The 14354-nt window shown below is 41.7% G+C and overlaps 1 protein-coding gene across 1 annotated transcript in view; it reads right to left on the bottom strand.

The window, feature by feature from the left end:
* tnr (tenascin R (restrictin, janusin)) overlaps positions 1-12936 on the bottom strand; it is a gene marked incomplete at both ends in the record, with an annotated part of 67727 nt that extends 54791 nt beyond the window's left edge. The window contains 8 exons of the mRNA XM_083991913.1: positions 1860-1975; positions 3355-3498; positions 3630-3749; positions 8416-8892; positions 9744-9906; positions 11068-11168; positions 11294-11510; positions 12853-12936. Coding sequence (XP_083848039.1) covers positions 1860-1975; positions 3355-3498; positions 3630-3749; positions 8416-8892; positions 9744-9906; positions 11068-11168; positions 11294-11510; positions 12853-12936 — 1422 coding nt within the window. The remainder of the gene's footprint in view (positions 1-1859; positions 1976-3354; positions 3499-3629; positions 3750-8415; positions 8893-9743; positions 9907-11067; positions 11169-11293; positions 11511-12852) is intronic.
* Between the last annotated feature and the right edge of the window lie 1418 nt (positions 12937-14354).

The following is a 14354-nucleotide window of genomic DNA, read 5'->3' as shown; positions in this document are numbered from 1 at the left end:
GGATTCTCAAATGAGCGAGAAAGATCATTTTTCATTTTTCATGCAAGCTGCCAGGTACTGCCTTTTCTTCCCAGGAGTGAAGGATTGAGGCACAAAGTGCAAAGTGAGCAGTGTTATAGCCACAGGCATGGATTAACATCATTCATGTAGACATCATTTATGGACAAAATGTTTTTTTTACAGAGATAATACTGCACACTTGCACCGCCTCATCATGTGTCCTGAACTTAGCGCTTTGACCACGTTGGTTGACTATTTAAATGAATAACAACGCTGAGAGGCTTCAGGGAAAATCTAATCATGTGTTTCTGCATGTATGGATTTAATTACAAAAGAAGCTTCTTTAGCAATCAGCAAATGTTATTCAAGAGGGAGCCTCAAGGATAAAGTCAAAGACCCTTGCTTCCTATAAATCATTGGCCATATATATGACTGTATATATGTACATAACCATTACTAATATCATATTCAAGTAAAATAATAATACAGTTCTATTATCAGTGGTACTATTTTACAGCTTTATCAGGTTACTTAAAAAGTCAACTACAGTTTATGGCATATTAGATGCTGTGCTACAGAAACATTGGCAGCGTGGTATTCGACTGGAATGTCAGATATTTACCATAGCTGTCTCTAACAGTGTTAATGGTGGGTCTTGACGCTCACCGTCCCTCCATCTTTCACTTTCTCTGTTTCCTTTTTTACAGGGTAGTGAGGTCTGTGTTTGTTCGCACAGGCCCAAGCTTTCATGCCTGCTTCCATTACAAGATTGTCAAAATTCACAATCCCCATTGCTGGATTAGATCCACAGGGGGCGGGACTGCCAACCCATAATATGATTTCCCTTGTGGCTGTAGTGAGAGAGGGAAAGCGAGGGGAGATAGAGGGAGGAACATATACAGAAAGGACGAGAGAGAGTGAGGGAGAGGTGAAGGAGAAAGGGTGGAGAGAAGGTACCTCTGGGGGTAGAGAGAGGAAAGGCTGTGAGATCAGAAAGGTATGGTGGATGGAAGGTAAAAACAAGAGATTATGGAGGTGGAGTTGGGGGGGGGGGGGCAGATGTTAGAAGAAGAGGGACATCGGTGAGACATGTACAATTGAATAGAAAGAGAGAAGAAAGGATGCCTAAAAGCAATCAAATGAAATCAGGAGTTGCTGCTTTTTTCACTCAGTGACTCCATCCTCACAACGGCTTGAAATAAACACAAAAAAGCATCTTAACATCAGATTTAATGCTTTGAGTCTGGCCGGAGCAAAGGATATCTCCCCCTGAGAACACCTTAAAGGAGAAAACCAATTACTGTGAGAGGGCACGAGATTAGAGTGCACGGAGTACCTGAGTTTACAGCGGGAATTAGAAAGAGAAAGCTTTTTGCTTTCTGGCTTTCAACCTGGCCCTGCTATGGCTTTTCCAAGGGTTATTCTGGAAAAGGGTTTAATGGCTCATCCATCTAATAGCCAATAAGCTTAAGACAATCCGCTTGTCTAATTTGGTATGGGCCCCCAAGAAAACCTAAATCCATCCAGTTATTTTTCCCTCCTGTTTCTGCAAGGAAATTCAGAAAGTCATTTACAGATTAGCATTAGTGAGATTTTAAAATAATTCTTTTCAATCAAGAATATTTGGTTTGCTCAACAAGCAAAATGGAAAACCTCTGCAGTTGTGTGTGGGGCAGCAGGCAAATCTGTCATTTGCTGATGGCTCATTAAAAGCATAAAAAAAACCAGACTTCTCCCCCTCTGTTTGGTTAGCTCCCTCACCCCCACCCTCTTCCAACACACTCGCTGTGCACTCTGCAGTCTTACATTGAGGCTGACAGTGAACACATACACTCAGCGTTCACACAGCTTTACTCTACCTTAGGGATGAAGCTGATCTCCCATCCATCGAAAGAATAGTAGAAGGGTTGCCACTGGACCTCCACTGACGTCTCTGTGATGGATTTGAAGACTAAACCGTCCGGATTGGAGAGATCTGGAGAAGTAGCCAGAGACGTATTATTGTTCTTCAGTGACCCACACAGCCCATAAATCACTACTCCATCTAATGCTGAAGGTGTGGGATGCTCAACCTTTCTCTTTTAAATTTGTGTTACTATTCTTTTGCCTCTGTCTGTATCAATTTTATCATTTTGAGTGACGCTGTGCAATGTTTAGTGTTGGTACTTGATTTTATTTTTTAGTCATTTTTATTACAACCACCGGCCTATTAACACACACAAAAGACCCTTTTCAGTTCATACATGCAATGATTTGGTTTTTAGACCTCTTCATACTACTGTGTTTAAGATTGAATGTTCAATTAATAAAACTGCCCATCAATAATGAAAAAAGTGAAATCAAGTTTCATGAAATTTAATCCAAAAAAAAAAAAAAATCAAACACTGAAATCTCTCATTAATACAAGGCAGTAGTGTCTGTTTAAAATTAAAGCTACAACACATTTAGGTCTGCACAAAGTAAAGGGCACTGAATATTTCCTGAAGCTCCTGTATGTAAATCCTGAAATATTGATTTCTTGGTTAATAGCCATTGCTCATACTCTGATCTAACAGAATGTTAAAATGATTTTCTTCACAGTTAACTGAGTCCCCACAAATCTTTCAAGATAATCAAATACTACATTTCATAATTAAGTTCAGCAAAGACAAGCCAACAAATCATATCCTCACTGATGAATGGTTGCATAAAACTTAAATGCCCTAAATTGTCTTTATTACTCCAATTTCTACCATCGTGGAAATTAAATTCACTTATCTGTGAAATGGACGATAATTCTACCAGCAAAGACTGTACTATCAAAGTGTATCACGCTGTATATCTGCCTGCTTTATATGAGCTGACACAATTTTCTTGGTGATTGCAAATAGGCCATTCTTGGTTGGAGGCAGGGTGAGTTTGCATGAGTCTGTGATGAGTAATAGAGGCAACTGGTATGTTTTTGCGGTCAGATCCACAGACCTGGCATGAGCACCAGCTAGAAGGGAACATGTTCAAAGGGTGTTCCTATTTGTGTGTGTGTGAGTGTGTACATGAGTGTGAGTGACACCAAGCAGGTGTTACAGGTAGGAATCACAACCAGTTGGCACCGGGGAGCAGGTGGTGCTCTCACTCTATTGACACTGAGAACCATCTCTGAGAGGATTTATACACAAAAAAAAGAAAGAAAAAAGTGAGAGACAGCCAGGGTGTGTGCGCTTCCACATGGATTACCATGTGCATGAATAAATGCACGGTTGATTCTGTGTGAGACAGTAAACTGAGGTATTAATTTATTATTTCCTAGGTAATGGACCACACATGCATGACTGCAGAGGAGCACTTTGTCAAAACAGCACACAAGACTGCACTTACAGGTCCAAACAGTGATGCTGTCAGGGACGCTGATGCTGTTGTTAATGACGGCAAACACATTGATGTTGTATTCCATGCCGGCGTCCAGGCCTGTGATAGTGCAGGCTGTGGTATTGCCTGGGATCCTTATCTCTAGCTGCACACCTGAAACAGAGACGGATACAAAGATACATGGATCCATGGGTGCACTCATGGAAAAGTTGTCAATCAAATGAAAGCTAAATTAAAAACTTTCCTGGCTTTGAGAGGCCAGCATGGCTCTGTACAGTACTTACCTCCTTGGCTGCTCGGTGTGTAGGTCACCAGGAAATCTGTCAGCCGAGGTGAGCCCTCCCACTCCAGGTCAATAGTGCGATCAGTCACCCCTCGGACCCTCAGGTTCATGACAGGTGCCACTGTTGACACAGAAAAAAAAAACATATTAATATTGATTTGTGTGCTGTTTGTCTCAGCATCAAAGTTAACCCAAGTATCGCCTTTATCTGCCTCTAAGACCGCAATTAGTCATAGTGCTACTGAGTAAGACAACCACAAAAATGTATGTCTTCTAATTTTTATCAGAAAGTTTTCCATACACATAATTCATCATTTCACTCCCTCCCTCATACCTTCAGTGTCTTGTTGTGCCATATGAGGCATGAGCACACTTTGCCTGACAGCTGAGCATATATTCTTACCAGCAAATAGTCTCAAGATAAAAAAAAATATAACAAGCAAAAAGCAAATGACAACTCGTATGCCGCCATAAATGTGGATGTGTATATTAGCCAGCAAAAGGCTGCATTTTTAGTTGGGTGTATCTACTCAACATTTCATTGTGCGAGAACAGGAAATCCTGCAAAATATATTACAAAAAGTTCAAAGATAGTTGCATGCTTTGGGAAATGACTGGCAGCAGCATAGAGGTTTAAACATATGGTAGTAAATCCTGTGCCTGTTCACTTTTAGATGGTGTCAAGTTGCCTCCTGCATTTTCAGTTATGTATACGTATATTCCAAAAGAAAACAATATTCAGACGGCTTACTGAGTAGCCTACATCTCTGCAGCCAGTACAAGAAGCCAGAGCTTGCAGCAACGAGGGGCTGAGTGCTAACATGATAGGGAGAAGCACAGTCACTCATTTGGGTTGAAGTGGAGATCGTCAAGCCATAAAACTCAGAGATGGTGCTGAATGTAAATGTGGAGGCATAAACAAGAGTGTTTACAACTCTCTGCCAAAAACAATGAGCAGGAGGAGGAAGAGGAGACAGGTAAAGGACATAAAGCCGAAGAAATGATGAGACGGATGCACAAAGGACGGAGGAGGAAGGGAGAAGAGGGCGACTTGAGGAGAGAACAGATGACTAAGGTAGATAGAGTGATAGTTTAAAGAGAGAGACTGAGGGAAACAGTAAGAAAGGAGGAGGAAGAGAGAGAGAGATGAGGAGAAGAACACCAAGTGTGATGGTGTGATAAACACCCTCTCACACAATCATCACCCCTGGATCCTGTGATATAGGACTCCACAGCACAGCTCTGAGGACTCCTCGGGGAACCTTGGGACACTCAAGTAGCTGTTTCAGCTCCTTCCTCACACACTCGGCAGATGGCTGCATGCTTCACAGTGGTTTGCTCATTTCAAAACAGTGAACCTGCACTGGAGACAACTCCTGCAGCATTCACTTAGCTTGATTTATTTCGTCAATTGGATTCAGCTTCGTCAAGTACATGAAGGAAATAACAAATCAAAAGAAGGAGCAATAATCCGTGGGATAGGAGGAGTGATTGAATGAGGTCACGCAGGAGGCTGAACAGATGAGCTGCTTGAAAGTAAAGGCATTAACTCCGATAGAAAGTGAAGGGCACGCTCTCAAGTGAGCACTCTGGAGGAAGTTGCTCTGAAAAAGTTGAAGCGGTGACGTGACACGGGAGACACAGCGTAGACCTGTTGCTGAATGAAAGGTCACCCATGAGTTCGTCTGAATGCAAATACTTCAATCAGCTGGAATCGTCCATGATGAGTACAACCTGATATCCAATCAGCATTAGGAGAATCTCAGGCCTTTGTGACTGGGCCATTTCTCAGTTCACATGATCCTTTTTGTTCTTTCTTATTCTAATTTCAGTTTAAGGACATTTTGTTCCTCTGACTGAAATGTTGAAGGATGAGTATAAAAGACTTCTCTACCGACATCTCCATCCAGGTACAGTAGTTAACAGAAAAATCACCAGAATTGTAAAGGTACATCATGGGCCCGTTAGCCCAAATGCACAATGTCTAATTTAAGAAACAACTCCTAACAACCAAATAGTTGTGTTACATGTAAATGCTTCTTATCTGCATAAATTAGATATTACATTATCACACGTTGGATATGAATTCAAATTAATTCAAATGCTCAAAGTCTGTGAGACCACATCTCAGGTATGAGTCCTTTCTAAAGTTTTCTTCAAAAGGGAGACTTGCTGAGGGTTATTCGAGAATCTCGCCTGCAGTCTTTAAGTCTCATTAGGTCTAATCAGCACGCCATCATCAGCAGATACGGCGAAATCTACTCAACTAAAACCCTGATGAAAGAACTCCAGCTGACAACAGAGGTCGGTGCATCAGAGGACTAACTTACCTTCAGGCTAAGGTGTGATGTGACATTTCTCTTGTAAATTTGCTCAAGTGATTATATTTCAAGTTCTAATGTGACATACAGTAATTTGGGTTTGCATGTACTGTATGAGAAAACACATTAATTATATAGGGCCAGACTTTATTCCACAGTAACTGTCAAAGCGCTCTTATTCCTTTGTTCTGCTATGAATGAAAAGTAAATTGGTTCTGATGTTAGGCTTAAAAAAGGCATGAAATGCAAATCTTTGACTACACTCAGCCGTAAAGTGTCCACAAAAGGACACACTACATGTTTGCTATAAAAAAACAAAAAACAAACAAATATAACAGCCCCATGTTCAAGTTTATTTTTTGGCTGGAAAAAAGAATGCTCCCAAACACATACTGTCACTGTCAAAGTTGTATTGTCATATATTTTTCATTTTCTATTCAGTGCAGAAGAATTGCTTTTAGTTATTAATGGAGTTTTGTCACAAGCTACAACACAATTTCAGTTGAAACCACTGATACAGTGTCTCCTCACACATCAATGCCACAGAAACAGTGTGTGTTTCTTGTGCAGTGTGGCATATTATGTTATGTTTAGGTGTGTGTTTGTATTTAAAACAGGTGCACAGTTGTATCATGTGATGGACTGTCATATGTGTTGTGACAAAACGACTTGATACCGGAGCCTATTAAACTGCCATACCACTGTGCAATCCTGCGCCAGAGAAAAAAGCATGCTCTGCAGATAAACTTGACTGACTTTATACTGCACAGCAGGGCAATAAATTATGGCAATAAAATAGACAAGGGGCGATAGTTTTCATATAAACTCGATGACTTGAGCTCCATGTCTTTGACAGAAATGTAAATGTCAGTTGTCACCACAGCCGCACTCAGAGGATGTCAACAACATAAGAACGTCACCGCTGCTTTCCCACTGTAGCATCAGGACTCATCAAAGCGAGCGTGGAATACCTCTGCTGTCAAGATTAAATGCCACTCTTCAGCGTGAGTTGATCGCTGCTTCGTGGGTGGATATATTTTTATGTAAAGATATACTGTATCTCACCCCATGTCTGAAACATCCAATTTAAATTCAACAGCCTCCATTATTTCTCATAGAGGGGGAACATACACAACAATAATTGAATCAAAACTGCATCCCGTTTTCTTCAGCTTATGATAACATGAAACATTTAAACCTGTCATCATGCAGGCCTCTGATGGCCGAGCCGCTTTGTTTTGTATTCAGCAAACTCTCCCCTACAAGTATTGGCTATTTTGGCCTTTAATTGCAAAGAAATTGCAATTCAGGCTCCCTCACTTGGTATAGATATTAAATGAGAGGGCAGCGCTGAGAAATAAGCTTTAGTAATATGATTTGCAGTCGCACTATTGCTTGCTCCTCTGCCTGTCCTCATCCGTCACTTTGTTGACAGCTGCCTCAAATGAGAGGGGAGGATCTGATATTTTGGCGTGGAGAGCCGGTTCTGAACAAAGGTAAGCACGGCTCAGAAACCGTCTCAGCTGCAGCTAATGTGACAGTTGTGTCCGTGGATGAGAGTGACTTTTGACAAATGAACAGTGTTACACCTTCTCCTGTCCAGCAAGTCACGCGCCCCACCACCTACATTAGAAGTAGAGGGCAAATTGTTTTTCAGAGCTGCAGGTATACTGAAAATGATGTGGCTGTGGCTGTGGCTGTTGTGTTTTCAAACTCATGGACCTAAGGGCTACTTCAGAGAAATAGTTTTGCATTTAGAGTTCTGTGAAACAAGTTTGAGCTATTTACCTGTGTGGCTGAGCTTTGACCATGAGCCACAGAAAACAGTGTGTTATATTTTCCTTCACTTGACTTATTCATGACATCTAGCAATGTGAATATAGCAAGAGCTACACTTTCAGCTAGAAATAACTCTTTTTTTTTTTTTTTTTTACTGTTTGTTGGTTTTCCTTATCAAGTGGAACCAATCAGTTTTTTTTTTCTTGCTTTGAATTACTCCCACACTTCACATAAAGCAGATGAAGAGACATGGCATTTCTAAAATATTCACAAGGCTGTAATCTAAAGTATGTATTCAGTTTTGCACCCAAATGAGCATTAGCATTAGTGGCAGTCATTCATGAACAGAAAATGTGATGACGTTAACAAAAAATCCCCCTCGGCACTGGAGGTACTCCATCAAATGCTCAGCTGTGATTTTTGAAGGAAACCTGTTCATGCTCATGAATTCAGCCTGAACCGAAGTCGAGGGTCACAGAGTGTCATTGTGAAATCTGTTTAGACTGGGTTACTGCTCTGTTCCTTGGTCCAAGTCACATTGACAGAAAGTGTTAAGGGAGGACGACTTCTTTTGCCCAGAGTTTCTGCTTCTGGGAATTGAGCCACAAATGTCACACAAACTATTTTTTGTACATGACAAGAGTCAGAGGATTAAACTGATGTGGAGGATAAAAAGTAATAGCCTACCAGAGTTGCAATCATCTCCGGCGAAGCCGTCCTGGCAGACGCAGAAGCCCTCCTTGCAGATTCCCTTCTTGCTGCAGTTATTGGCACAGTACACCAGCGAGCAGTCCTCTCCCACATACCCGGGCCGACACTGGCACGTCCCGTTGACACACAGCCCCTGGTCAGAGCAGTCATTGAGACACCTCCCCACCATGCAGTCCTCTCCAGTGAAGGACTCCTCGCACACACACTCCCCGTCTATGCACAACCCGCGGCCCGAGCAGTCTGAAGGGCACCGTGGCTCCGAACAGTTTTCGCCTCCAAAGTCACGGTCGCACACACACTCCCCTTCAACGCACACCCCCTGGCCGGAGCAGTCGTCCGGGCAGCGAGGCTCTGAGCAGTTCTTGCCGCTCCAGCCTTCCTCACAGATGCAGCCACAAAGGTCAAAGCTGAAGCTGCCATGGCCACTGCAGCCTGGCACAAAGTCCAAGTGACCTGGGGAAAAAATATCAATTTAATCACAAAGTACGGAGCAAAAATAATGCTTGATTCAAAGAAAAGTTTGACATATAGGGTGAGATATACTATGGTACATTCTGTGCCTTTTTAAGAGCACAACTTTCTTTGAGAGTTGATCATTTCAATACCAACTCAGAAGTCAAATCATATATAAAACATATAATCTGCCCCATGTCTCTGCGCCTCAACGGCCTTGATGGGGAGAGACAGTTGTCAAGACATCAATGGGAACCCGTCTCATTTTCTGCAATTCCTCTCCAGCTGCGCATTTCATCCTCATTCTGATTCAGTTTGTGACTGCTGGAGATAATCACAGTCTCACCGTAAAGATGGAGCGTTTTCAGAAAACTATTTGAATGGGGTGATGGTGTCAATGAAGAAGATCCTTTAACCATAATATGTCCTATAACTCTGGTCATTCCAGTCCCCTCATATTATAATGGCAGCAACTCGTGAATACTGAACAATATTTTTCCCAGTAGCAAAGGTTCCTCTCCAGCTTTTAGGCTGAGACTCTGCAGCAGAATAAAGAAGTTGCCCTCCAGCATCAATATTCTGCCGTCGTCTGTTTCCTCTTCATTCATTTTATTTTTTTCTTGCTGTTTTTGTCTATAATACCTGTTGTTTCTCTTTGCCAAATATGATACAACCTTTTTTGAACATTTTTTTAGCAGTAATGTCAACAGTTGATACCATACCATTATCATTATTATATATAATCTTTATTGTTGTTGTTGTTGTACCCTTTGTATAAATACTGTGGTTCCAAAAACTATATCCAGAAACTTCACTTACATTTTTTCCTGCCACTTTTAAACAGTACTCACCCATGGCTGAGCTCTCCCCACAGCATCCAGATCCACACTGAGCTCTGAGCATGGAAACTTCTCTCTCAAGCATCTCCACCCTGGTGGCGAGCTGCTGGATTGTGGTTGTTGCTGTACAACCACATGCAGCTTTTGGGATATTGATGCGGTGAGTAAACGTGACCTGAACAAGATGGACAATTTGGGTAAAATGTGCACTTTAAAGCACCAAAGTGTATTCAGGCAATTACTGTATGGGACAAAGTGCATCTGGGTCTACATCACCCAAATAATATCTCTGAAGTATCAAGCACTCTGTAAATAACTTTATGTATCTGCCGGCATCAACTAACAAAAATATGGAGTAAACATCAAGCAAATACAGCCCAGCTTGTGGAAAACAAGCCCCAACTCAGGCATTAATGAGCTCCATCGGTCAGTGGGAACACATTTTGACATGGCCACTCACCTGTAGCCCCACAGCGTTGAAGAGGCAGAAAACAAGTTCATAGTTCTGTCTGTCTAGGGGAACCGAGGCCATAGTCAGTTTTAATGGTCTCTAGAAACTTCTTAAACATGCAACATTATCCACTTTTTACAAACAGACGGATCAAAAGGTGAGCTCCTATAAACATGCCTGAGTGAGAGTACAGAGGTAAGTGGTGTACTTTAAGGCACAGGAGTATGGCTTGACCATTTGAAATGCATGTTCCCATCTTTTTTTTTTTCTACTGTGAAAAGTGTTCAATATTGGAATCAATTTCAATTGATTTGAATTTGACCAACTTCAAATTGTTGGGGGGGTTACTGAGACTGTTTTTCTGAGCTATACTGTAGCTGTCAATAAATCTGGATAGAATGATTGGTCATAAATATCTAAATGTAAATGAATAAGTCTGATGAAACAGATGTTCCTATGCCACATGAAAGTCAATTAACTACTCGCATGTCTTATTCCCTGTTCACACATGCCAGATTAAAAGCAGCAGGCTGCTCTCACCTATCACAAGCTTGATGCTTTCTGAGGTGTTTAGCATTAAGTTTATAGTAATTTACACACTCTGCTCTGGTTGTGCACAACAAAATAGGGCACTGCTGGAGGGTGGCGTTTCCCCACATTGTTTTCCTTTTCAAGTCCTGGTAATTCGCCTAAGTTGTACCACAACACTGAATGGGGCAGTTGGCTGGAGGCCTCTACTCCATTTATCTGAAGTGATTTACATGGTGGAGCTGGAGCAGAAAAAAACTCTTTCACAGGGGTCAAAACAACTGCAACTGGTTGTCTCCAGGCAGTAGAGGGCATTCACATAAAGTTGAGACTTTCTTGACTTAAAAAAAACCCTACCTGACTGTCAGTATCCAGTGTCTGCTCAGTGTATTCTGTCGGTCCATTTGGATCCATTGGACCCTCCATCGAAGGCCTGGAGCCCAATTCAGCACGTGGACCTTTAACATGAACAGAATATGTCTTGAAAACTTTGTTTCAATCAGGAAAAGTTGTCTCAAGGACAGAAGATAAGATGAACAAAGTGAGTTTAAACCCAAACGCTTGATCGATCAGATGACCTCACCATCACCTGGGGCAGGTGGTGCGGAGGCGTCCAGGTCGACAGAGCACAGAGATTCCAAGGGAACATTGATGTTGTAGACATGATTAAAGACCACGGGCTGTTCGAGCATGGTTTGGTTGGCAGAGGAAGTGGGCTGATCCCCCCCTGGGGTCTGTCTCCTCACTCTGGTAGTACGAACCAGCTTGTTGTCTCCTGATGGAGCAGCATGAGCGGCATCCTGGAGAGAGAGACAATATGAAACAAAAAACACTGTGTGTGGTGTGGACTCGGGGGGTTCCAGTTTTTTTTCTCCTTTCTATCTTGTGTTTACAAAATGATGGAGTGAAAGCTAAGAAAAGAACCCAAGGGGACGCAAACCAATATGACACTAATATATACTATATGAAGGATTTTCTCACTGCTGTAACACTGACAAAGCAATTTTCACATTAAAAATGTGGGTCATTTGCAAAATGACTGTGGCATCAGTTCAGTATTTTAAGATTCCGCTTTCTTTGTGTCTGGCAGGGAGCTCCGAGAATTTCCAATATTAAAAAAGCCAGTGATATTTCAAGGGGAAAGGAAAGATAAGCAGAAAATAAAGCCGCGGGCAGACAAGTCTGAACACCACTGGATCGACTCAGCTACAGTAGATGTTGCTGAATATGGCTTTGTACATTTGTTAAAATATTTGATCAAGAAAGTTGTCCCTGAGTTATTAGTATACGGTTTCTAACATTACCTACATAAAATTTACCATTTGTTAAAGACAGCCCTAGAACACACGTTGAAACAAAGTGCATAGGGATGCTGTAAGAATAATAATCTACAGTATGACATTTTTTAAGAGATGGGTGAAACAGTGTGTTATTCTGCCTCACTGTAAACTGCACTTGTTCAAATATCCAGCTGAGTAACTTCCTACCTACAGTGGTAACCGAGCGTGACTTCTAAATGCCAGGGAGCATATCACCTGTCCACAACTACATCCAGTGTGTAGCATTTCCTCACTTTGTGGAAAGCGGTCCTGGCTTTGTATCTCTAGATCATTTGGCACACCACAATGTATATACTGTAGCCATCAAATGCATATTTAGTGTTTATTACAGTGACCAGTTGAAAAGTCACTGCATGCTTTATCTGATAGTGCTCTGAGAGTGACTGTTGTCATTTTCCAATTACTGATTTTCTAATTTCTTGCTGGCAATATCTCATCATTTCAATGACTAATAAAACGGTTTTAAATCTGTTATGGAGGGAGGGGGGAGGGGTGTAAACAGTATTCCCACATTAAGTCCCAGAGTAACAGAGAGTGTCTACTTTCAAGGGGGAAACGTAAACATGAAATATTAAAAACACACAGAAAGCACGGCGGTAGTCTGAAGCACCACCTCTCTTTGATTCTCAAACCGACTGGGACAGAGTTTGAGTGGATTTGTGCAGAGTCGAGTGATTAACATTGGCTGCCAAAAATAGTTGATTCCAAATAAATAATGAATATGAAAAAAAGCCCTGGGCAGCTGCACTCGGTTAAAAAAAAGGACAGAGAGACAGGGCTATTTTGTCTGAACAAATTTTACCTGTAGAGCAAGAAACAGAGCCAAAACCAGGATCCAGCCTGTTATGGGCACAGTGGCCCTGTGGTGCTGTTTTGCCAGTGGCATGATGGGAAGAAACCTCACCGCTCCTGTCCACTCACACCTATGGAGAAGTAACAGAGAGGTGGGAAAAAACAGAATAATGTGAAGAGCTGTTGTAAATGAAAAAAAACAAAAAAAAAACAGACAGCGGTGGTGTTTGTGTTGCATAAAAATGTCCTTTAAATGCACTGTAGCTGCACCACTGGAGCCATTAATGTACCAACAAGGAAATTCACTGTACAGTATGTGCTCATGTGTGTCTGATGTGTGTGGGAACTCCCACTTCCATCAGCTTATCCTCTTTAAATGGTAAATAAGTGGCTTTGATCTGATATAAAATTATAGACTTTAGAAGGTGGGAAAAAAATGGGAAAGTCTTCCAGGGATTATGGAACCTCTGAATGCATTTCACTGTGCAATACCAAATATTTGATCTTTCCACTTGGGAGGAATATAGAAATATTGCTCAGGGAGAGAGTTGATAGATGGATTTCAGTAGAGACATGGTTTGAGTGATGCCGCTGTAATCCCCTCTCCATAGAGTGAGGGAGTGAGAACAAGGACCCGCTGAAATAAAAGCCGCACAGAGGATGTGGATTCTTCAAGCAGACTGTCACACAGCAGAACAGACAAGACCGTGTAGAGCTTTAAAGGTGGCTATTTGAATTTATTGAATTTTTGCTGCTGAATCATCTCACTCAACCTGCAAAGGATGTTCTACCATACGACTATGGGTATGGGAGGTTACAGAAGACTGAAAAGCAATTATATCACTAGCATGAGTGTGAGTTCATGTGTGCTTTGAAGTAATTTTAAGCCCAATTCCCTTGAGTTTTCACATGCTCACGCCTATGTACGTGTGGGTAGAAGATGCTTCAAAGGAGAGGGAAAACATACATCTCACAGATGAGCCTGTGTTGTCTGCATTCAACTCATGCTTTTATCAAAACAATGCATCTCATGTTGGAAAAGCAGGCTATTTCACTCAGCTGGCGCCTTTAGTGTGAGCCAGATGGAAGTCTTCTTATCACACCTAACTGGCTCAGGCTTTTTTGATCATTTATGGTGGAAATGTTGAAAAATATGTGTATTTGCACATAAATGAGCAACGCAGAGAATCCCGGTGAGTATATTTTAAGTTTCTCTCATCCAGAGGAGACAAATGTTTTCTTCTAGGTTTTTTTTTCTTTTCTTCTTCTTCTTTTGAATTCGATGCATTTTCAATGTCTCAGGCTTTCTGCTCATGAAACTGAAGATTTCTCACATCGTTGCACTTCACTTTTCAAGATCTTTTGCACCCATCTGAACTCCCCCCTCATTTGAAGACAAAGCAGAAAACCAGTGTGTGGTTGTACATGTGTTGTTGTGAACAGAAATGCATACAGGAGGCTGACACATATACTATATCATAAAAGACCCATTGGGGGAAGGTAGGTAGGTCA

This window comes from Trachurus trachurus, assembly GCF_905171665.1.
Source record: "Trachurus trachurus genome assembly, chromosome: 17".
NCBI lineage: Eukaryota > Metazoa > Chordata > Actinopteri > Carangiformes > Carangidae > Trachurus > Trachurus trachurus.
This window is presented reverse-complemented; position numbering and strand designations above follow the sequence as displayed.